Source organism: Artemia franciscana, chromosome 16, assembly GCF_032884065.1.
Source record: "Artemia franciscana chromosome 16, ASM3288406v1, whole genome shotgun sequence".
NCBI classification, from domain to species: domain Eukaryota; kingdom Metazoa; phylum Arthropoda; class Branchiopoda; order Anostraca; family Artemiidae; genus Artemia; species Artemia franciscana.
The window spans coordinates 24,288,634-24,314,992 of record NC_088878.1 but is presented as its reverse complement, the minus strand read 5'-3'; the positions used below and the strand labels follow the sequence as shown (position 1 = coordinate 24,314,992).

Genomic DNA, 26,359 nt, shown 5'->3' with positions numbered 1-26,359 from the left:
AAAAAAAAAAATCTGTTTTGATTGGTTATTTTTGAGCCAAGTGTAAAACACTTGTTCTAGTTGTTTATTCAATATGCTGAAGGAATATTAAATATAATATTGATTGTCAACCTTCAATGGTTTACAAATCAGTTTTGTGGGGGGATTTCATTTACCTTGATGTTTCAGTTTTCTTTCCCTGTTGATGTTGATGTTGTTTAGTTGACATTTGAGCCAATCAACCGCTCGTATACGTGCGATCCTCTTTTGAAATTTGGGCTTATGAAGCCACGTCACTTTGAAAAACGCACAAATAAAATTTTGGCACAGGCCACGTCAACACTTAAGATATCTTGGGAGAGTACTATTACGTTGTACAGAGTGTTCTTGCTTAAATCACTGGCACTAGTATGAATATCACACCTCTATTCTGCTAATATTGCTTAAAATGTCTGTGAAAAGAAACATACTCAGATTTAAATAAAGCTAAAATACAAGAATAAATAAATAGATAAAAAGGACAATACAATAAAAAATATAAGTTAATGCAGTTACTACAAATAAAACATCTATAAATGGAAACATTAATACGAAATAGAAAGGTCAATACAATGAATATAAAATTCAATACATTATACCTTAAAATGACAACAACAAAAAAAATCAGAGAATGTTATGCAGATTACAACTCTTTATATACTTAGCCAACAACAACATAGTCTTTCTATGGACCCACTTAGGGATCCCTCGTTGTTTGTTTAACCGTACTAAGAGTTAATGGATTATTTTTTATGGTCTGTATTTGATAATTGAGAATTATTTGTATCACCAGTAAAAGGTGGGTTATTAATTCTCTGACGGAACAGATTAGTAGTTTTGGCTCGAAGATGAAAGCATGATAGTGCGTTAGTTTGATTCCTTTATTTGTATGGACTTTACTCCTCCGCAATCACAGACTCATAAAATGACTGGCTGCCACTATTATCCATTACATTTTAAATACATTTTTAAAATATATTTTAAATAACATTTTGCCTATTATAATACATTTGAAATTAAATTACAGGGTTCAAAACGAATTTTGAATTCTAAGCTTCTAGTGCTTTAAGCAAAGGATTAATGAACTCGAGAAATAATAAAGGATTAATAAATATTGGTTGAGTATTTACAAGAGAGAGAAAAAAAAAATTTACATGTTGACCAATGGTCTGCGTAGCGTGGGTACCTGATCTTATGATTCTCTGCCTTAGGTCTGGAACACAACACACGTCTGGGAGAAAAACATCTGACGCTTCCTGTGTTTTTCCCCCAGATTTCTCCAGGTACCCGTCTTGAGCTGGGTCGAGTCTGTCTGAGCTTACAGAGTTACACCGCTGGCCCCCGTTCCAAACTAGCTACACCAGGACTCGAATCCGAGCCCTTACGGACATGGGATTTACAAGAGAGGTTGATTGAAAATACACTTCTTTTCCTGGGTATTTTATATCTGATCTGCTTTACTAGTGAATGTATTGCCGGTTTCCCGTTGTTGCTATTGTTGCTTTTGCCCGCAGGTTTGATGTTATTCATCGTAAACGTCGAAATGCTGACCTACTTTACTAGTGAAAATGTTGCGGGTTTTTTCCACCAGTATAAAGAGAAATCAAAATGACTCGCAAATTTCAGTTTGCTACTAGCTACTATTTTAAATTCTTTAATTTCATATTGGATTTTCGAAGCAGCTCAAATCTTTGCTGGGGTTAAAGTACAATGACCCTCTGACGCTAGTATAATTTATAATTTTCAAAAGATAACTGTTCAGTCGTGTTTTATTTAGAATCGCTTTCACATAATAGGATTAGGCCCATCAAATTCTATTCAAGAAACTTAAAGAAGCTATGAGGGAATGTGTTTGTCGAAAACTTCAGATATTACATAGAATGTTTTTTTTTTCGTTTTTTTTCATGAAAGTATACATTTTCCACTAAGAAGTTTTCGACTGGATCTCTTCCTATACTTCTTAAACACAGAGACCTTATATAAGTTTTAAGAGGTTTCTGTGTTTACCTTTTTATTTCGTTTCATGGAGTTCTGTCTGCTTTTCTCTTCTTTTCGCATTGAGGACGGCATCTGCTTGGCTGACTTGATTGAGGTCTTGGCTGACGTCTGCTGCATATTAGAAAACAGAGGTTGAAGAAAAACGAAGAAACGCTTCTTTAGACAAGTTCTCCTATACTCCTCTCTCTATTCCCTTCTCCTTCCTTTTGTCTTTTCGGCACGGTATTGTTATCGTTATTATTATGAGTGAATTCGTAAAACTGAATTGGGACTCAAGCCATGGTGGCACATCTTTCCTCCCCAAAAAAGTAATAATAATGATTCAGAACCAACGGCGGAAGGGTTATCGACTCCCCCCCCCAGGCATACCATTTTGAGACGGGGCTTGTCTATCTCCTTTTCCATGTGTGGAATAGTCTTCCTAGATAGTTTCCTTCAATGTTTTCATCAAATCACAGAACCCCACCTGCCAGCTTTAGACCGGCTTGACCAAGCGACACTCATCTATCAAAAGAGATGGGAGAGTCACCCATCAATAGAAAGCTGCTGTTAGTGACTCCCTCCTCGGATTGTTCCTGAATGGATCTCTTCGTGCGCCATGGTTGGTGTTTCATTTGCCCAAGGGAATTCACCCCAAGGCGTGATTTTGCAGTCATTACTTGCTTCAAACCATCTAGTCTTGGCAGCGCATTCGACAAAATACCCTGCCTTATGTTCAGACACTTGACGGCTAATAGCTGGGCGGTATCTGAAATTTGCAGGGGCACATCCCTCTATGTGTTTACTTCTCTCAAGGGCCTCACGAGGAGGTTGTCACCAGTTATTACTGTTGACACGCTAGCAATGAAAAAAGACTACAATGTACCAACGAGAACTGATTATGTAATTTCGGGGATTGACACAGAGAATAAATCAAGTGTCTCTGCAATTCATGCTTCTTCATTTCAGAATTCGTTTATTATTAAAAGGCAAAACTGTTGTCCTAAGAGTACAGTATATTCTACCATACCAAACGTTAATATTCCATTGCCAAGTGCCTCTCACCATACTACCCCCCCCCCCCAGGAAAAAAAAGAAGAAAAACTTGTTGTGTCCCTGTACAGCATTCTTAAAATATTCTACTGGATATGTCAAAATAAACAATAAACTAAAAAGTACGAGGATGTAAAGCTTGTTTTTACCGTTAGAATGAAGCCCCAATTTACTTAACAGTTATGATTATATGTTATTGCTGAGACATTTCAAATTTTCTTGCTTTGTCATTACAACATGAGAAAAAAGATGAAAATTGCTCCATATTAATTGATGTCGGCAACTCTATCCTTTATGCGCTTGGAAGTTAATTGCATAGTATTACTTTTGTTTTCAGGGTTTAATTTTTTCGCGATTAATGCACTATGAAATGTGCTAAAATTATAGCAATTGCCTTATGCGCTTCAGTAATTGAGTTTTCTCCTGATTTTACTATTCATAATCTTAACTTAGTTCTCATTATAAAAAGATGTGATTAATTCTATAGTATAATATAGGCACTAAAAATTATATTCTGTCAATGGATGATATCTATTTTGTTCTGGAACTAAAAGATCAAATAGACCATGAAAAATCCAAATTGATAAACTCTAATTTTTTTTTTTTTTTTTTTTTTTTTTTTTTTTTTTTTTTTTTTTTTTTTTTTTTTTTTAGCTTAACCGCACTTTTTATCACAGGGTACGTTCTAGGTGGAAACTTTAATTTAATACTTTTTAATTTAAATTTGCTAACTTCAAATTTAATATAAATTAACTGCATTTATTGACTAATCATTGTCTTAATGAACCAAATGATGATTATTGAAGTATGGACAGTTTTAATGAGTAGTATGTAAAATAAGAGTGGTAATAACTTAGTATCTGTTAATTCTCACAAATTTTGCCATTTACCTCCATGTTTTCAATTTGATGATGATAATGCAGAAGTTAATGCTCTAAAGATATTAGTCAACCTTATTCACCAAAATTTAATGCCAAATTTAATAGAAAGTTAGTTTTCCATCGTCCCAGTAATTAATCCGCTCTCGCTTGCATTTTTATTCAACAATATTAAATTTTTGTCCAATATGGAACTTACTTTTAGAACTTACATTAGCCAACATATATATATATATATATATATATATATATATATATATATATATATATATATATATATATATATATATATATATATATATATATATTTATATATATTGTATATATGATATGCGCTTACCCAGGTTGCCATGTAAACGCCGACCACCCCCTTGTATTGGTATTTTTTAGCACAATGTTCTAATGGGACAATTCATTCATCTGATGCTGTCTATCAAGATGGTGGATCTTTGGGATTCCCACAAATTTGATATTGCAGTAAATATTTACTATAAAGATTAACCTAAATCTTTCATTTACTATTGGGTGTTCCCTTATTTGAAGCTAGCCTCTTTGTATATATATATATATATATATATATATATATATATATATATATATATATATATATATATATATATATATATATATATATATATATATATATATATATATATATATATATACATATAATGAAAAGAGAAATCATCAATGCAACAGCACAAACACATAAAAAAAAGGAAGAAGGCCCCTGTGATCCAGATTGATCTAGGCCAACCATTGAGAGCAGACATCCTATCAGTTGAAAACCTATCCCTAGCAATGGGTTAAATTTCATGGTACTAGAGGATTTCATCGTGGGAGAATAATCTTCAGGGGTACAACTGCGAAAAGGAGGATGGCCTGGGTACGGATAACGAACCCCACAAGCTGACGCAAAAGAATAACTTATCTATGTCACCTAATCAGCCAAAAAAGCTATTTTAGCGTATTGATGATTAAAAAAAAACAAAAAACAAAACGATAGCCAGTGCTACCACATCTGTGAGTGTGTAAGTGCATTCGAAAAAAATGTAAATCTTTCACATTCAAAATCAAAAGCAAAAAAAAAAGATATCTAGGATATTTTTCGTCAGACAATTGCGTTATGGTTCCCTGATATCGAAACTTTTTTTGGGTTTTATTATGATTCTGCTTATTACTTTTTTTCCAATAGCAATTTTTTTCATGAACATGATGGAAAACTTGAGCGGTATGAGTGATGACTTTTCTTTATAAGTAAAAAGTCAACCATTATTCATTTGACAATTTTCATTATTCAATTTTCATATTTTTATATTTTATATTTACGTCTGGCTGTTAGGCTGCTTTGTCTCATTCTTTTTGAGTTCAATGTCTGTTGACATTCTCTTTTTCTTTGTTCCCTGTGGATTCTACTTCCTTTCCATGTAGGTTGTTTGTCAAAATAGAATAAAAGTTTTTAATATTTTTCTTTTGAATTTGGATAAAGATAATTGATATATGATAAAATAGTCAAAGACCCTGTTGAACAATAGACGTGAAAATAAAAGAAAAACCATAACGTATACTTTTATAAGAACCGAAGGAATTTACTTTTTTTCTCCCAACACGAAGTTTGAATGTCCCCTACCCGCTCACCCCAGAAAAGACTTTTCCAAAGCTTCACCTCGATCGTCGTAAAAAGCCGTCGGAAGTCGTTTTCATTCATCTTAGTGAGGCAAAATAGGACAAACTTATCAAAATAAAGTTTAAAATTCATCACCCTTTAATCATTCAATGATCGTTCAATGAGAAATACTTGGCTGACTTCAGGCTTAAGATACCTGTTGTATAATGTTATATGGTTGTTTTCAGGACTTTCGATTAGTGACTGGCTAAGAGTTTCTTACATAGGCAATTATACAGGTAAAATTAGTCTATCCAAGAGCGAAAACCGACTACAAATGTACAAAAAAGACACTTATAATTTAAATCATGATGACAACAAAGTTGTATATCATATATTATGTCATATATATACACAACGGATAGAGCTCATGGTCCAAAGTCTTCGTGTAAGGTTATTTCGAATGCTTGGACACAATTCATCTTCTGCAGGAGGAGAGGAGCTCCATAATTCATATCACCAGGAAACGGGGCAAAAAAGATCGTTGGATCTCATCCAAACTTTGTGAAATGTAAGAGCTAGTGTTCTGGTTACGTATTTTGAGGATCCGAACCCGATACAACCTTTGTGGGATAGGGGCCCCTTATTCTTGTCATCAGGACATCAGCCATAACTTAGTGCTTTCCACACTAGTAGTTGTGACTCAAAACCTACCCAGAATACTAAATCTATACCTCTGTTTCTGCAGTCAAATGAACTTCTATTGAACCTTATTTTTTTTTTTTATCGATAATCTCCTACGATTTGTCAGGTCTCTGACCTGTTCACTGAAAAACTTTGTATATATACATATATACACACACACACACACATATATATATATATATATATATATATATATATATATATATATATATATATATATATATATATATATATATATATATATAAATAAATAAATAATATATATATATATATATATATATATATATATATATATATATATATATATATATATATATATAAAACATAAAACATCTTACGAAAATTAACTTATCAAAACAATCATGGGCTAGAATAAACTAAAGCGACTTAGAGTTCTGTTATTTTATTTTCTTTATGTATTTGTTCCGTTATCGTTTTTGCCATTTTGAATCTCCTGTATTCTTTTGAGTGATAAAGAATGTAATTGATTGACAGATTTGTCGCTGTAGAAATAGTTCAATTTGCTGTTATTCTTTATAGAAGATTTTGTATCTGAACGATACGATGTTTGGCTTGCCTTTTATTCGAAATGGTGATTAAAATATTAGATTAATTGTAAAATGCGGTTGGTCGTTGATATTTGTATACTTGAATATTTGTACAAAAGAGGAAAATAAAATTCACCAAAATCTAAAGTTGTATCTGGCGGAGGGCGAAAAATAGGGATATTCTGGCTTTTATTTCTCGTCATATGCATGTGTATAAAGAACTTCTAAGCCTAGAAGGATGGAGTTTTCATATTTTTTTTCATTATTCTTTACCTTAGAGTCGTCAACAATACCAGTGGTCCTCTCTTGTAATAAAACTGTGATAACCAGCTCAGGCGGTTTTGCTTTGAAAAAAATATGTATTTTCAGTAGTTATGGTGGATTGCTTTACTGAGATGTCCCTAACCGAGGCTTGTGTACCTGAAAATAGTCCTTGTAAATTGAGAAGGGCACTGTAGGAAACAGGTAACTTTAATGGTTGATCCAGATATGTTATGTTTACTGGATTCTTCTTTGCTTATCAGCTAAATAACCCCTTAAGTATTGTTATAGGTGTGTCATACAATAACAGTGATACAACTACTCATTCTACAGCCTTGTTCAGCCTTATGTTTCATACTGTTCTATTGTTTGGATGTCAACTTTTCCCTTGTCGCTGAAGCCACTTCAAAACTATATGATAAGGCAAGGACTCTTATAGAGGATACTAATCGTTCCCTATTTAAACCCTTGCTTGACTTGAGATCTCTTTATTTTCTGTCTTGTGGTTCTTTGAATTTTTGAGATTACATAGCCAGCTTCCTAATCTACTATGGAGTAATATATTTTTTATTTCTGAGCAATCGATTTATTATTTCCGCACTTCCAATAATTTACAGATACCGTATACTCCGTCACTGCGATCTGACTTTAATCCTCTGATAGCTTGTAACATGATATGGAACAGTCTACCAGAGTCTGCGCGGGGCTGCCATTCGTTTGGGATCTTCAAAAAGTATGTTAGAGGATTTCTTGCCAATAATTAAGATTTACCCAGTTTTCCGAGGAATTGATGTCTCCGGATTGGGTCTGCTGTTTTTTTTTTTTTTTATGTGTAGGTGGAATCATGTACTACTCCCCTGTCTAGCTTAGATTGTTTTTCTTTTTTTTGGGGGGGGGATTATTTGGGTTTGTGATGTGAATGTGTTACTTGAAAAAAAAAATGATGAATGTATTTGTTTTTGTTTTTTTCCCTGTTTTTTTCGTGGCCATAGAGCCTTACGAGTGAGACTAAGTTGAAGTATTTGTTGTTTTTGTTGTATGTAAAACACTATAGATTTCGTAAATAAGTATATATTTCTTGTTTTTTTTTTTTAAATTCAAACATTTGCGTACTTATAATTTTAGGGTGTCAATCTCAGCTCTGATGTTGAACCTGTTCGCCAAGGGCTACTGGCTTCTATTGATGATGACGAAGTTGAACCAGATTCCGAATCAGAGCAAAATATATCCAGGTCTCAAGCTGAATTCACCCTCATTGAACTGCTTATCAACAGGCGATATAGTAAAGCATTAAAACACGTTTGGCTATATAGGTATTATTCAATTGTTTTGTTTTTGAACTTTCCAAACAAGAAAAGAAATATCATAAACTACGTAATTTATTCTATGTGGGGTTTTCCTTACAACTCAAGGGGCATGTGAAGGGTTCCTAAACGTCTCTAAAGCTATCCTACGAAGACACCTTGCAAACTCCTTGAATTCATAGGGTGGATTTACAGTATACATTGTCCCAAAGTTCCTTAAGACATGTTATTTGTTTGAGTTTTTTGACGCTATTCTCTGCGTTGAAGAAATATAATGAAACAAAATAAAAAAGTGGTTTGGGAACAGCTGTAGAAAAATAGAAAAAGGTAAATTTAGGATATTGAAGCTTGAAAGTGAAAAACACAATAAATAAAATACAAAAATATTTAAGAGTGAGCAAACCAATGAGTTTGATGATATTTTAGCAAAAACGTCTCGGGGTAATTCATGATAGCATTGGCTCATGGACCCCTGCTCCCCCTCTTTACTTTCCTTTGTTAGTTTTTTGGGATATCTTTCTTAATTTTGATGTTACCCCCACCTCCCCCTGCAAATAATGCTCTGATACCCTCCCATGGCTAATATCCTCATAAATGGTCAAGAAACGAAGATCAGCTCAGCATATCTCGACAAATTCATTTTAATTGTAGTGTCGTTAGCTTCACTTTAATTTACGACTAACCTCCTAAGAGTAATAGATTCATGAATCTATGGGTTGTTTTTGGTTCTTATTTTTTGATTTTTGGTTTCTCACTGACTCATTTCTGTTTCTTTTTTTCTTTCTTTTTCTTTATATATACATATATATATATATATATATATATATATATATATATATATATATATATATATATATATATATATATATATATATATATATATATATATATATATATATATATGTGTGTGTGTCTTTTCTTACACTGAAGACGGGCAAGATAAGGTTTTTATTCAGTGGCAATAACTATTCTTCATCTTTTTTTCTTTTTTTATCTGTAGTTTGTTTCAGTGCCTGCAGTGGTTTCAGAACTGATTTCTATGCAAGTTTTTCACCTCACAAAGAACTTTCAGTGGTTTAGTGGAGAATCTATGCTTGAATTGTGTAGTATTTTTTTTCTGGAAAGAGTCATGAAAGAAAAATTTTACATTTCTATAAAAATTCCATATGAAAATCAAATCAATCTGAAAACACAGTAAGTTAGAACGAAAAGGCAAGACTGAATCTATGCCTTTTGTTGTGTGTTTGATGTTGTCACTTCTTATTTTCTTTCTAACCTCTTGTACGAAATTCACCTAGTTTAGCAGTATTGAAGATCGTAGAGCCTTTATTTTTGTTTTTGCTTTGTTTAGAAATGTGACGAGATTCTTGTTACTCCTAACACGATTTAAGGTACTGAGATATTCATATTATTTTTGGAAACTATTCTAATCGTATTCTTTATTGTCGTATTTTTCTTTTCTTTATCCCTCTTCACCCTAAAATTCTGCCCATTTATCCCTTGTTGTAAGGTACTTGGCTTTTGGTATGCGTGGCACATGGTACAATTGCATTTTACTCCTATGGTACGCTTTGTATGTGGCGTTTTTCGTGGTTGGTACTTTTCAATGCACAACCTTTCATACCCTAAATTATTCTGTTCCATCAATTTATCTCTTTTTAAGGTATATCTGGCCACGTGGACATTTCGGGCATTCAAGTGAAGAGGAAGTACACGGAATCATTGACATCTATTGTAAATATCATTCAGATAAAAAAGGAGGTAAACTGTGCTTACTATTCAGATCTTTAGCAAGGGGTTTCAGAAGTTTATCAATTTATCAACACGATTTATCAATATTGCTTAGTTTGCTATTTCATATGTTAAAAGCGGGTCTCCGAAACTTAACATTCGGAGTGGGTCCCGAGTCTTAACATTCCAGCTTGAGTTTTTGAAGCCATTTCTACATTTTGTTTTGTATTTTTCTTCTTTTAATTTTAGTTTCAGTAATTTGGTATTGTACTATATTTTTTTGTTGCGTATAATCATGAAATAAATACTGATATGAATACTTTTTTATCGAATTCTGTATCAATTTGAAAATTTAATCAATTTTTGGTTTATTACTTCCAGTAGAACACAGATTCAATCTAACATAGATTTAAAAAACAAATCCCCCTCCCCAGTTTTTCACCTTTTCTACCTTTTATTTTTTGTCATTTCATTTTTTTTTATTATATTGTTGATAATTACATAGTGCACAAAAATAGGAAATCTATTACTCTGCTAATAATTACAACACTTGAAAAACTGTGAAGCAAACCTGATAAAAAAAACGTCCGGGTTGGAAAAAGATTTTTTTTGGGGGGGAGGGGGGTCTTGTTGCTAATAGTTTTTCCGATAATAATAATAATCTAGGCTGGAAGAAAAAGTAATCAAATTTGTGAAAAGCATTTTTTTTGCCATTACAGTTTTACACATTTTATTTATTTTTTTTTTTTTACATTTTGATTCTTTAAATTGAAAATTTTTCCTTTAAAAGGGAAATAGACTCTCTCTCCTCTCTCTCTCTCTCTCTCTCTCTCTCTCTCTCTCTCTCTCTCTCTCTCTCTCTCTCTCTCTCTCTCTCTCTCTCTCTCTCTCTCTCTCTCTCTCTCTCTCTCTCTTTCTCTCTCTCTCTCGTTTTTACATTTTAGCTATGTCTCTTACTGGAAAACAGTTTCCCAGGATAGAAATTGTCTGCAAAATCCAGTAAATATTCCAAAAATAATCCTCATAAGTCGTAGTAATAACAAAAACACAGTCAGTGAGATAAGCCGTGTTATGTATTTCTTTTTTTCATTTTTAGGCTGTATCTTTGCAATTATATTCTCAGACGAAAAAATGGCAGAACAATGCGAAAAGCTAATGGAGAATGTACTTTTAATTCAATCAGCTCTCAAATCAGCAGAACATGGCAACATTGGAATTTCAAACACAACAATGAAAACCGAATGCTAGTTCTTCTTTTTGTTTTCTTTATTTTTGTCATCTCGTGTAACTCACATATTATTTCATATTCTATTGGAGGTAATAAAATCAAATCTGTTTTTCTTTTTCCATAAGGTTTTCACTTTACTATTTTGTGAAACCAGATGCCATAGAAGAAAATTGGACACTAACGATTATGTTTAATGCTATGTTAGTGTTTTTTTTTTCTTTGTACAGTTTTGTCACCTCAAAGAACATGCGAGATGCACAAGGAGTTTTTTGGACATTTTTCAAAATATTACACCTATTTTGATTCATAATATAGATTAAATAAAAAAAAAACATTTTTTTAAAACTGAAAGTAAGGAGCCATATGCAAACTTAAAACGAACAGAAATTATTCCGTATATTAAAGGGGCTGTCCCCCCTCAACGCCCCACTCTTTACGCTAAAGTTTTTCATTGTTTTAGCAAGTAGAGTTGCGAGAAAGTTTCAAAATTTAGCGTAAAGAGCGAGTCGTTGAGGAGGGAAAAGTCCCTTTCATATACGGAATAATTTGTCTTTGTTTTAAGTTTTAATTTCGCTCCTTACATTCAGTCAAAAATAAAACTTGTCTTTTTATTTGATTTCTGAACGTTTTTGAGGAATGAATTCTAATATATTTTTGCATGTCAATTTAAGAAATTTCGTATGATTTACTGCAGCTTATTATGATTTAATAGTAAAAAAAAAAGTGAACAAGGATCTTAATCACTCCATCAAAGGCAAAATCCTTTTTTCTCCTTAATTTGGTAAATAGCTTTTTTTTTTTCTTTTTTTTGCTTCCAAGAGGGCCAATACCTCCCACATCCCCTCAGAATAATTAAAGTTAAATGTTAAAAAATGGATCATCCTATAATGACCTCACAAATATGATACGCTTCTGACAAAAAAGCACAGTTCCCTTAAACGTGTTTGCCATTCAATGAAATTCTTGCTCACTTACCCTTGATCTAAAAGTTAATGTTTTGATGTTTTATGTTAACTTTGCTTTGGGAGATGGAAGAGGGAGGGTTGGGTTTAACTCCGTGCCCTGTGTATAATATGTAATTCACTATAAAACAGATTTTTGGATAGGTATTTGATTTATCAGGGTCATTCTATTTTATATTGTTTTTGGAATTCCTTCTTTAGCTAAAATGTCCACTTTTATAACAGAAAACTAATCAAAATGTTAAACATAGATAGATAGATATTTATTGCAACAAGAGCGACTTTGGGCCAATGCAAAAACAACGAATAACACAAAATAATAGCATATTATTCTGACACACATAATATTTTATATAGTAGTAACAATGAAAAAAGCATAACAATTGCAAAACGAAAATAACCATAATAAGGCACTTAATACCATAAAACTAACACAATTACACAAAGTGTCACAGACATGATATTTTAAATACTTTAAAGCTACATGGACCATGGCTACAAAAAGCAAAATACTCAAAGCACACCATATAAAGTAAATTTCGACATTACTTTGTTGCCCCGCCTATCGCGCACCCTCCAAAAATATCTGGGCTGCATGGCTACACACACGTACCTCCCTGCATTCTTAATATCCACTTTACAGTTACTTTTTAAAATTCTCACCATCCAATCCTTCCCATTTACGCCAGTCCCAAAAGTTTCTACCCTCAAATCCTTTAACTCCTTACAATTGCACGTAAAGTGGCCTAAGTCATCATTTCTTCGCACATCGGGACACTTCCGCGACCTAAATCTCCCAAATACTTCCTTCGTTCACTGAAAGCTATAAAATCACCCTTGTTGAAATGAGCCACCTTATATCTTCCCCTGAAATACTTTTCCCTTTAATATTATTTAAAAGTATTCATGAAATACTTTTAAATAATATTCCTCCCCCATGCCTCCTTGACCTCAACGTACACACCCGGAGACGCTGTCGCGATCCGACCAGTCTGCCATAATTGGATCTCCTGCTCTTGCAGTACAATCTTTAACTCTTGCCACAGATCTTACTTTTCCTCCTATGCTTGCCCCCTGATTCCAAATTCCTGGCATCCCACGACTAATCAATATTTTCCTTATTCGATTTGGCCACGAATCTTTCCTATTATCTTTCATCATTTCTCTATATGCTACCTTAACTATTCTATCCTCGGGAATGATTTTATCCTTTCTCAAAATTTAACCATTTTTACTAGTCTGTAATTCCTAAAAGTATCTAGGCCTAAATCTCCGCTTAATACTAGAATATTAAGCCTATCATTGAAACCTCACAGTCTCTTGAAGTGCCTAAGCTGAATGGTTTGTAGCCCCATTCCTTTCTCACACCCCCACAGTTCTGATCCATAATGTACTATAGAAACTGGCACTTGTATGATAAACTCCTACCGCTCTATAGAATCGGTTGTTTTTCTAGTTTCTTTCAGCTTAGCGTGAGTCAAGACAAAGAGAAGTGACAAAATAGATGGAGATAATATAATTTGAGCAATATATTTGTACATTAGGGGGTGGGGTAAAGTATTTAGACAGTGCGAAGTTAGAAAACAAAATCTACTACAAAATATGCAAAATAATTGTACCCAATACGTCAGGCATGCAGACCTGCTATATTTTACCCCCATGCCCCTTAATTTGCAAATATATAGCCCAAATTTGTTTCGAAAGTATTATATTTTTATCTTACTTTGGTATATTTCATTAGTCAGAGAAACATATTAGAAGAATGTTAGGAAGGAGGTAAATCATACAAGTACCCTGAAATCAACCCTCCCTAAAAATTCTCTTCTGCAGCATAATATCTTTTATGCCTAACTCCTTAATACTATTTATAAGGAACATTCCCATTAGCCTATTCCATTATTTTACCACTTCCACTGTATGCCTCTTGCACTTTCTATTAGATTATCTCTATAGCCAAATTTTACCCCCCCCCCTATTTTCCCGCTAGTCCTAAACACCATAACTATCGACTTTTGTGTATTCAATGTCATCTGCAAACAGTAATAAAATCATACTAGCTGTAAGCAATTTGACACTTAGTGCCTTTTTCTGCTTCAGATATTCCTCTATATCATTAACATATAGAGAGAATAGCCTAGAAGACAAAGTGCATCCTTGTTTCACTCCTATCCTGCTTTGTACTACCCTCGATATACGCCTGCCAACCCTAGCTACCCTCATTACCGAATAAATCTTAACTATAATCATTATAAATGGTCTCGGCAGTCTTATTTCGAATAGACTTTTTATCAGTAATTCCCTATCAACTCCATTAAACGCCCCTCTAAGGTCTAGAAACGCTACAACAGCTCATCTCGCTTTTTCCTAGTATATTTTCTAATTAAACTATGTAAAATAAATACCTGATTTATTTTACTATAATTTTCTTTAAATTCTGCCCGAACTTCCTAGCCTTATACACAAAATCTTAGAGAATAGTTTACTCAATGTGTTCCCTAGTGTTATAAGCCTATAATTCTCATGTTCTAATGGGTTTCCTTTTTTTTAAAGGGGTACCACTGTTGACGTCTATTCAATCTATTTCTCCTAGCTCGACACTCGCTATCAAAAAAGATCTCCTCAGCCCTCTTTCTCCTAGTTGCAATCCTCTCCTCTAATGAATATACTACTTGACTCAGGCCTATAGAGCCTAAACTTCTCCATCTTCTGCTAGTCTCAGGCTTCCCTCCAAACGTTCTTGCTCATTTTTTTCCATTATTTTCTCCTGAAATGACTGTTCCACCTTAGGAGATATTTAAAGCGGATCTTCATTAATATAGACCGTTATTTCTCTATTTTCAATTGCCCTACCCTTACCCGTTATTCCTTTTTCTTTTTGTCTGCACCTTTTTTCTCTAATTTCAATTCTATCTTTGCCCTAATTGGCATATGATCCGACCTCACCAGCGCCAGAACCTCAAAATCTACCCATGAAGGCCACGGAAATAAATTGAAACCCAGCATATGAGTTTCCTCGGACACTCTAATTTTACATACGAACACCCAAACTTGGTAATTAAAGTTTATTCGTTGAGTAGTTTGTGATTACCTAAATTCGCCAAAACCCTATTGGACATACCACTCTGCTCCACTTGTATAGTATATCGGTGCAGTTGTCAGTGTTGATCGGGAAGCCCCTATTCCCCCTCCCCCCAAAAAAAATGAAAAAAAGTTTTCTTGGCAATACCACTGTCTAAACATTTGTCGCAGTTTGCGGCGACAATATGTAAGTCAATTGCATATATTTTTGACTGTCATCTGTCGATCCCGAAACTCATTCTCACTAAATATGGTCCTAGTTCAATAGTTCTCAAACCATCTTCCTGAAATGTTCGGATTTGCCAATTAATTTCCTATTTTATTTTCGGGGTTCCGCCTCCCCCCCCCCCGAAACTAAATCATGTATAAGTGCCAGGGTATGATACTTTACAGTTACCAAATTATACTTTTTCTATCTGAATAAAATCTTTTCTACTAAAATACTACACACTTATTATTGAAATTATGTACTAAATTACTGCTCAATACATATAGATATATATTTATTTAATATCTGACCTTAACACGAATTCTTCAAATTGACGGTGGCATGTTTTACAGAAATAAAAAGTTATTTCCCGTTATTATCATCAAGCCGAGTGACTGTAGAAAACAACAGAAAAACTGATGGTATTAAGTAAAAATTACTTTGTGGTATAATCAAAAAGAAAACTTGGTGCTCCTAATTATATGAACAGTAGTCATTTAGGGCGTAGCCATTCTCTGTCAGGTAAAATTGTGCTCTATAATAAGCTCCAAAAGAGTCCATAACACCTGGCGAACCGTTTAAAGAGCTTATTGCGCTTGAGGCCCTCTTTAGCAGGGAAAGGTTCATAGGGGATCGGTGCTGATGGATTCATTTTCAGTAGATTAAATTAGGTGTAACATAGATAACAATCAGACTAAACAATTTTCTATACTAAACTAAAATAGCAAAAGATTAGAATCATTTGATTCTCATTCATCATTTTTTTTCAAATTTGATAAGCGATACCATTACATTTGCACTTGATACCATGGCTTAAAAAAGATGTGACAACAGTGGGGCCAATTTAAACAAATATAAGAAGGGGGTACTCATTTTAAAAAGAAATTATCCCCTTCCCTCACAAAAAAGAAAGCTGTTTTTTAATTAAGGCCAGGGCAAAAATATGTAGACACCCCTATGCAACAATGTATTCAGTATTTTGTTTTGGGTGGGGGTGGGGATACAAAAAACTTTTAAGAGCGCATAAAAAAATAAAATTTATATTCATTTTTGTTACGTTTTTACAAGTTACAAAACCATTTTGGGGGAAGTCAAACCCCCTAATACCTCCACTGGATACGGCGTTGCCCCTATGCCTACTACATGTTGGACAGTAAAATACTTGAAACTTAACTCAGCTCGCTTACAAGGCGCTTATGTGAGAAGGGAGGATCCAGTCTTACCTCCCAAATAAAGAATTTTATGGTCATGAGCTCCACTCATACGAGTAAATAGTAGAATTTATGCTCGTTAAAATTTTTTGACATAGCTCTTACCAGTTTGTAGGATAATTTCTTTTTGTTTGAATTTTTAACGCAGATCTTCATTTTTAGAATTAAGGTAAGAGTAGCGGGGCCATAATTCTTTTGATTGCAACCATAGGGAGTATACTATTGGAGCTATTAACTTCTCAAGGCGTTATTACGCGCACCTGGGTCTACGCAATACTGTAGTGCATTTGTTTGTTATGTAATGATATGGATTTTACGTTTCACTGTGTACAGTCTGGCAGGTGTTACATATTGAACTTTTTGAGCTGTTAAGTAAGCATCATTGCGCCAGAAAATTTGGACGGCCTTGTCAATGATATAGGTTCTTGCAGAGGATGCTGTAGGTTTTTGTAAATTTAAATGTTTAATGTCAAAACGGCTTTTGTTATGTAATGACGATGCACACGTCAGTGTTACATAATACTTTAAGTGATATTTTTTTACATCAAGATGTCATATTCTCCAAGATTTTCTTTGAGATTTTTTCCTCGGGGGGCCTTTGTAACCCCGCAAAAACATGTCTACTATAGTACACCGGTATGTTACGTAAAAGGAATTATTGTTTACTTATGCCAATGTTTTCTTCAATATGCAGGTGTTTGTTACATTGTCTCGCATAACTTATTAGAGTTTAGGATCCGCTAGCCAACAGAAAAAGCCCCGGTTGTAAAATATTGACCTTGGTCCAATATCTACATGTGAGGGTGACGTAATCGTGCTTGCCTTGTTAGATTGTACAATTCCCTTGACTACCCTACTAGTTATTCTTAAAATTTAGAATTTAGTCCATGGATTATTTTTTAGCTCGAGCCTTAACATGATTGTTTGTAGAATACGCGTTACGAGTACGTCAGGGTCCATCTCCCCTTAAAACTTTTTCTGGTTTTTGACAAGAAATGGATAGATACGGTATTGTGATGAATATGACTGGGTCAAAAACTCCCTCCTTTTTTTTTCAAATGTCACGAACAAAAATATCTCGAAGAAAAAACGTCATAATGAAAAAACAGTGTCACAAAGTACAAAAACGTCGCGAAGAAAAAGTGTCTCGAAAAAACGTCACAACGATAAAATATCACGGAGAAAAACATCTCAAAGCTAAAAAAACGTTTCGAAGAAAAATATATCACAACGAAAGAACAATGTCTCGAAGTTAAAACAAAGTCATGAAGAAAACTACGTCGCGAAGAAAAAATATCTAAAAGAAAATAACGTCACTGAGAAAAAACAACGCCTTAAAGTTAAAAACGTGGAAAAAACGTCACAAAGAAAAAACATCACAAAAAACGTCACGAAGAAAAAAAGTAGTAGAGAAAAAAACGTCGTGAAGAAAAAACACTTCGAAAAAAACGTGTTGGAGTTACAAAATGTTACGAAGGAAAAAGCTTTCTTGAAAAAAGTCTCGAGGTTAAAAATAGGGTCTAAGAATGAAGATTTTTCTACATACAAGTTCTATTAATAAATAAATTTACAAACATTACTAAAATAAATTATTCTTAGGGCACTGCAACCCATATTATACAGGCGGGAAAGGATTATTTTCTACACTTGAACGTTTTCTTACATTTGGACTGCCCCATAGATATTTTTTATTTGAACAATGGGAACATACAATTTAATTGTTAGAACGGGATAGTCCAAGGCAAATCGCGCAACCTTGACAGTCAATGGCTCGTTCTTAGCACCATCTGACTCGCATTACTACACCTATAGCATTTTCTGACATTTTCCTACAAATATAAGCATATACGCTACAATCGATCTTTTAAATTGAGGTAAAAACTTCCACACCGTTTATCCGGCTCAAGTTCTTACTATGCCATCTCCGATCCCAGTTCCAAACCTGGCTCCGGATCTGTCTGTTATGAGTCCCCCACTTCTTCCACGAATATCAGAATTCTGATTCCAGCAATTCCCCTCCAGGTTCCGTCGATTCCACGATTTTCCATACGGTTGCCTCCTTGGTAATCTATTGCTGATTATGGACAATAGCTAGTTTATTTTACGTTTTTGAACAACATTATTTGTACATTGAGAGGATAAACACTCAAATCTTATTTAAATGGTGAAGATGAAACACTTCAAGAAATTGTGTGTTCATGAAAAAGTTATCATATAGTTGAATGCTCAAAGACAAATATTTGAACTATGAAACAAGCACTAATGGAGTGTTATTGGAAGTGTATGCTTGCCATGACATGGGAATGAAGGGTTAAATTCCTTTGGAGTGCCCAAGAATTTCCATCATCAAAGTATGCAAGCGTAATATTTTCAGAAATGATAGTGCTACAAGAGAATGCAAACCTAAGACTTTTAATTGATGACGAAGGCCAACTTCTTGCTTAGGCTTCTGGTAACACATTACCTGTTGATAGACCCTATCACTATCTTTCTGGCATTCAAAAAGAGCACAAGAAGAAGAAAAGACCAACTCCAGCACCAATGTTATTTTCCATATTTTATCCAGTTGCAAGAACTGTAACCTATGTAAAAATAATGTCGTAATAGGCGGTGAAACTGCAAGTAAAACAAAAGGGCATTAACAAACAATATCATCAAGGAATATGAAAATGTATTGATGAAAAATACAGCACTGGCAAACGTTACTACTACCATCATGGGTTTACCAACAGATACAGTCAATGAACCCAACAATATAAACGATGAAAGGTATGGCAAGATTCTTCGAAGCTGTGCAGGACTCCATAATATTTTACTCAGGAGAAAACACATTAACAAACAATATCATCAAGGAATATGAAAATGTATTGATGAAAAATACAGCACTGGCAAACGTTACTACTACCATCATGGGTTTACCAACAGATACAGTCAATGAACCCAACAATATAAACGATGAAAGGTATGGCAAGATTCTTCGAAGCTGTGCAGGACTCCATAATATTTTACTCAGGAGAAAACACAATGAAGTATTTTATGAGATGGATTCAAAGGATTCATTTTTTATGATGATATTCCACATGTCATTATTTCAATAAATATGTTTTATTGTATTACTTTTTCGTATTTCCATTATTTTTAGGGTACGCTAATAACTCCAATATTTAGAATATTTATCTAAAAGTCAGAGGCGCAAGAAAAGAAATTTTCAGAGACAAAAATGCTACTACCAGGCTGATAGGGGGTCTACGAGAGTCTGAGATAAGTTACTAGATTTTTCACCGAAGTCTTAGAGAGATGGGCAGGTTTTTTTCCAAATTCACCACATAGAGACAGGCGAACAGATGGTCAAACCCATGGGCACAGAGAGAGAGAGACAGAGAGAGAGAGAAACAAACACAAAGTCAGACACAGAGGCATGTAACCAGATACAAAGACAGAAAAACAGATGCTCGGACACACGGGTAAAGTTAGAGAAAGACTAAAAAACTCACACAAACACACAGAACAAGGCACACAAACACAAAAAGACAGACACAGAGACAGACAAACAGACGGACTGACACAACAGCACAAAGAGAGACAAAACACACATAAACACAAACATACACAAAGCCTACACACAGGGACAGGCAAACAGACGATCAGACCCACGGGAAAAGAGGGGGAGATAAAAACACAAACAAATAAATAGAGTGAGACACAGAGGCACACAATGATAGGAAAACAGATGGATAGAGAGAGATGGTCTTTGAGAGAGAGAGAGAGAGATAAAGAGAGAGAGAGAGGGAGATACAAAACACACTCACACGCCAAAACACACAGTCAAATACATATGAATGCTGAGGGAGGCAAACATACGGTCAGACCCATGGACAGAGAGAGAGATAAAAACACACACAAAAATACACAAATTTAGACACACAGATACATAAAGACAAGTAAACAGACGCTGAGACACACAGGCACAGCGAGAGACAAAAAACACATACACACAGAGTTAGACACATGAACACACAACAAGAGACATAAAGACAAAAACAGACACACTCACATGCACAGACTGAAATATACAGACGCAGAGAGAGAGAGAGAGAGACACTCACACAAAGTCCACAACAGAGACAGGCAAATAGATGGTCGGACCTACGAGCACACAGAGAGAGAGAGATAAAAAAAAGGCACACACCAAAATATTCGGACACACAGGCACACAGTACCAGGCAAAGAAAAAGTCAGACGCTAAAGCACGAAGAGAGAAAAAAGGGGAAGAAAGACAAAAAACAGTCACACACAACACACAAAGTCAGATACATAGCCAGGCTGTCACAGGCAAGCAAACGGTCAGACCTACATGCAGAGATAGAGCGATAAAAATACGCACAAACACACAAAGTCATATACACAGGCAGACAGAGACATGCGAACAGGCACTAGTACACACAGGTACAGAGAGAGACAAAAACACACATACGCACAAAAATTCAGACTCGTGAACACACAAAGGAAGACAGTGAGACAAAAACTCACACACAAAATCAGATACACAGGCAGAGTGAGAGAATGGGAGAGAGAGATAAAGAAAGGGAGAATGAGAGAAAAAGAGAGAGAGAAAAAACACGCAAAACCACACAGAATCTAACATATGATCACACAAAGACAGATATTGAGACGAAGAAACAGTCAATCAGTCACACAGGCACAGTTAGAGAGAGACAAAAACATTCACGCAAGTAACTGGAGTCAGAAACACAAATATAAACAGAGACGGTCAGACACACAAGCACAGAGAGAGATAGAGAGTCAAGAGTGCATACAAACACGCAGTCAGACTCAGAAACACACACAGACAGACAAAGAGACAGACAAAAAGGCGTTCAAACACACAGGCACATGGCGAGAGAGAGACTGACAATACACAAAGTCACATATTCAGACGCAAAAACATAAAAAAAACACACAGAGACAGGCAAACAGACGCTCAGACACACAGACACGGAGAGAGAGAAACCAAAGTGCGTACAAACACACAGAGTCAGACACACAAACAAACAAAGATAGACACTTAGACAGGAAAACACATGTTTAGGCACACAGGTACGATGAGGGAGGAACAAAAAACATGCACAAACTCACAGTCAGACCCACATACACACAGATACAGACACAGAGACAGACAATCAGACACTCAGACATACAAGCGCGTTGAGACAGAGACAAAAACATAGAAAGACATAAAGTCAGACTCTCTAACGCATAATGACACACACATAGACAGACAAACAGGCGCTGAGACAAATACACAGGGTTAGTGACAGACAGCCAAGAACACACAGAAACATTCAGAGTAGGACGCACAAACACACAAAGCTAAATACAGAAACAGGCAAGCAGACGCTCAGACACAGGTGTGGAGAGAACGAGAGAGAGAGCGAGACAAAAATAACACACAGACACAAAATCAGACACACAAAAACAGACACAGAGACAGATGCTCAGACGCACGAGCACACAGAGAGAGAGAGACAAAAATACATAAAAAACACAAAGTCAGACACACAAAGACACACAATGAGACGGAAAAGCTACAGCTGCCACTGGATTTCTGCATCCTACAAAAAGTTACCCCACGGTTACCTGCAGCAACATACAGCTGCTCCCACATACCTATAACCAACCTATCCTACACGGCAGGTTAGGTTTGGTTAGATTTCTTATATACTAGTAAGTAGGTTAGGCTAACCTAACCTAGTAGCATGTAAGAAGTCTAACCTAACTTATCCTGTCGTGTATGCTAGGTTGGTTAGATTAACTTAACCTATCATGTGAAAAAATGATGGTTTTAAAATTCTTATTAAATGCTGTTTGGGGAAAGAAGGTACCCTGGGGCTTATGTAGGTATCTGGGGCAGCTGTATGTTTCCTGCAGATATCTGGGGGGCAGCTTTAGGCTGGCTGCTGGTACGCAGCGTGTGGCACGTTGGTTGCAGATACCTGGTTTAGTTATAGGTTGGCCGAAGGTACCTGCGCTGTGGGATGTGGAAGTTTCAGTGGTAAAGTATCCGTCTTTGTGGGTTTGTGTGCCTGACTGTGTGTTCTCTCAGCGTGCCTGTGTGCCTGAGCATCTGTTTACTTGTCTCTGTATGTGTTTTTGCTTGTCTGAATCTGTGTTTGCATGTTGTTTTTCAATTTCTCTCTGTGCCTGCGTGTCTGAGCGTCTGTTTGTCAGTCTTTGTGTCTGCCTTTGTGTGTCTGTGTGTCTGACTCTCTTTTTTGTGTGTTTTTTCTGTTGTCTCTCTCTCACCATGCCTGTGTGTATTAGCGTGTGTCTCTGCGTCCATTTTTGTGTGTTTGTGTGACTGGCTATGTATGTTTGTCCGTATTTTTTGTCTCTCTCTCTCTCTCTCTGTGCATGTCTGTCTGAGCATCTGTTTGTCTGCCTCAGTGTCTGTCTTAGTTATTTCGTGTGTCTGACTTTGTATGTTTGTATGTAATTCTCTCTCTCTCTCTCTCTCTCTCTCTCTCTCTCTCTCTCTCCTCTCTCTCTCTCTCTCTCTCTCTCTCTCTCTCTCTCTCTCTCTCTCCTCTCTCTCTCTCTCTCTCTCTCTCTCTCTCTCTCTCTCTCTCTCTCTCTCTCTCTCTCTCTCTCTGTGCCTTTGGGTCTGACCGTCTGTTTGCCTGTTTCTATATGTGGACTTTGGAAAAAATATCCTGCCCATCTCTCTCAGACTTCGGTAAAATCCCCGTTTACCAATCTCAAATTCTTATAGACCCCTCATGAGCCTGGTAGTAGTAACTGTCTCTGAAAATTGCTTTTCTTTTGTTTCTGACTTTTGAATAGACATTTTAAACATTGCAGTTGTTAGCTACCGTAAAGATAATGGAAACGTAATAAAGTAATGCAATAAAATATTTTTATTGAATATTGAAATGTAGAATATTATAATACAAAATGAATACTAGTAATTTTTCTCATAAAATACTTCATTATGTTTTCTCTTGAAATGTCCCATATTCATTTGGGGTCATACACAACTTTTAACAAACTTGCCATATATTTCATCATTGATATTATTGGGTTTTTTGGACTGTATCTGCGGGTAAACACATGATGGTATTACTGACGTTCGCCAGTACTTTGTTTTTTGTCAATTCTCTATATTCTTTGGTGATATTGTCTGGCAATCCTCTTTTAATTTCCTTTGCGTTTCATCATCCATTACGACATTATTTTTACATAGGCTGCAGTTTTGTAACCTGAATAAGGTATATGAAATGACATTAGTTCTTGAATAGGCTTGTCTTCTTTTGAATGCTAATGTCAGGAAAATGGTGAAAGGTTCTATCAGCATAATCAAGAAGTAAGCCTTCGTTATCAACTAAAAGTCTTTGGTTAGTATTCTCTTTGAGTACTATCATCTCTGGAAATGTTACTCTCACATATCCAGCATTTTAATGATGGAGATTCTTGGACAGTCCAAAGGAATTTAATCCCTCGCTGTCGTGACAACGCAAGGATACATCTCTAATAAGATCCCTATTAATGCTTGTTATTAATTCAAAAATTTCTCTTTGTAAGCATCCAATGCTACGATGAATTTTTCATGAACATATACTTTTTATAAATATTTCATCTTTATCTTTTAAAATAATATGTGAGTATTTATCCTTCCAACGTATAGGTCGTACTGTTAGAGAACTTGCAATAAACTAGCTATTGTTGATTATCAGTCAAAGATTGCAACGGAGGCAACACCATAAAAAATCCTAGAATCGGTGGAACTTTGAGCTGAATTGGTGGAATTGCAACTGTAGAATCGGAAGGGGGGTTGAAGTTGGGGATCTAGGACTGACGGAACCGGAACCGGATTTGGAACTGAGATCGGAGGTGGCATAGTGAGAACTGGAACCTGTTGAACCGGGGTGGAAGTCAGCAGAATTGGAACTGGAACCGGAGTATGGAACTGCTGGACTTTCCCTTCCAGTTGAACAATCGATTTTTTGTGTATGTACTTTTTTTTAGGAAAATGTCTAATAATTCTTTACGTGTGATAATTCAAGCCAGAGGGTTTGAAGAGCCAGCCATCGAGTGCCACAGTTGCGTAAATTGCCTTGGACTATGGTGTTCTAGCATTGAACTGGTATGTTCTCATTGTTCAGATAAAAAATATCTGTGTGGCGATTCGAACGCAACAAAACGCTCAAGTGTAGAAAATAACCCTTTCCCTCCTGTATAATATTGATTCCAGTGCCCTAAGAATAAAGTATTTTAGTAATGCTTGTAAATTTGTTTATTAATAAAAAGTGCATATACAAAAAGCCTTCATTATGAGACGTATTTTAACTTTGAAACCTGTTTTCTTTGTGATGTTTTTTTAACATCGAATCTTTGTTTTCTTCGAGGCATTTTTTTCTTCGCAATGGTTTTTCTTCGGGACGTTTTTTATCTGCGTGACATTTTCTCATCTTTAAGACGTTGTTTCTATTTGTGACATTTTTTCGAGACGTTCTTGTTTAGTTTTTAGATGTTTTTTTTTGTTCGTGAGATTTTTTTGTGACATTTTTTCTTTGAGACGTTGTTTTTCTTCGCGACGGGTTTTTTCTTCGTGACTTTTTGCTTTGGCGTTTTTTTATGTTGTTTTTGTCTTCAAGACTTTTTTTTCTTCGTGACGTTTTTTCAATTTCGAGACATTCTTTTTTCATTGTGACGTTTTCTTTTCTTCATGATTTTCTTCGTGACATTTTTCAGATATGGGAGTGGGGGTATATGTCCCAGTCATTGTCATTACGGTGCCGTGCCTATCCATTTCTTGTAAAAAACTAGAAAAAATCTTGAAATTGAGATGAGCCCTTTATACTCGTAATGGCTATTCTACTCTAACAAGTCACGTAAGACTAATCAACGAACATCTTAAAGGAAAACATCTGCACATATAATCAAACAATTCCTATAACGTAACATACAAGTGTACTATTGTAAACCTGTTTTTTCTGGGTTGCAAAAACCCCCTGAGGAAAAAGTCTTCAAGAAAATCTTGAAGGAAAAATAGAAATCTTTAAAAAAATGAAATCTTGAAAAAAAATGTCTTAAAGTATTGCGTGACAGTCGCCTGTGCACTGTCATTACGCAACAAAAACCGTTAGGCCATTAAACATTTAAATTTGCAAAAACCTACAGCACCATCTGCAAAAACCTACATTATTGTAGGTTTTTCAAACAAGGTCGTTTGAGTTTTCTGGCGCAATGATGCTTACTTAACAGCTCAATAACTTTAATTATACGCAACATAAGCTTGACTGTATGCAGTGAAACGTAAAAGCCATTCTGTTACATAGCAAACAAAATTACTACAGTATTGCTTAAGACTCAGGCGCGCGTAATAATGTCTGGAGGGGGTAGTAGCTCTAACGCTATACTCTCAATGGCTTCTTTTAAGAGTATTATGCCCCCACTACTTATAAGCATGCATTAGTATTGCTATTATCTGTCTTTAGTGTTGTTCTTTAGGTTTTTTTCAAGAAAACTAGGCATCATGTTGGACATATCATAATTGTCGCACATTGTCATTTTGGCCCGTTAGGACCCAATACT

At 35.2% G+C, this 26,359-nt stretch overlaps 1 protein-coding gene across 1 annotated transcript in view; it reads left to right on the top strand.

The window, feature by feature from the left end:
* Nucleotides 1-11,433, top strand: part of LOC136036795 (protein furry-like) — a gene marked incomplete in the record, with an annotated part of 187,120 nt that extends 175,687 nt beyond the window's left edge. The window contains 3 exon segments of the mRNA XM_065719126.1: nt 8,172-8,359; nt 10,014-10,111; nt 11,178-11,433. Coding sequence (XP_065575198.1) covers nt 8,172-8,359; nt 10,014-10,111; nt 11,178-11,329 — 438 coding nt within the window.
* Between the last annotated feature and the right edge of the window lie 14,926 nt (nt 11,434-26,359).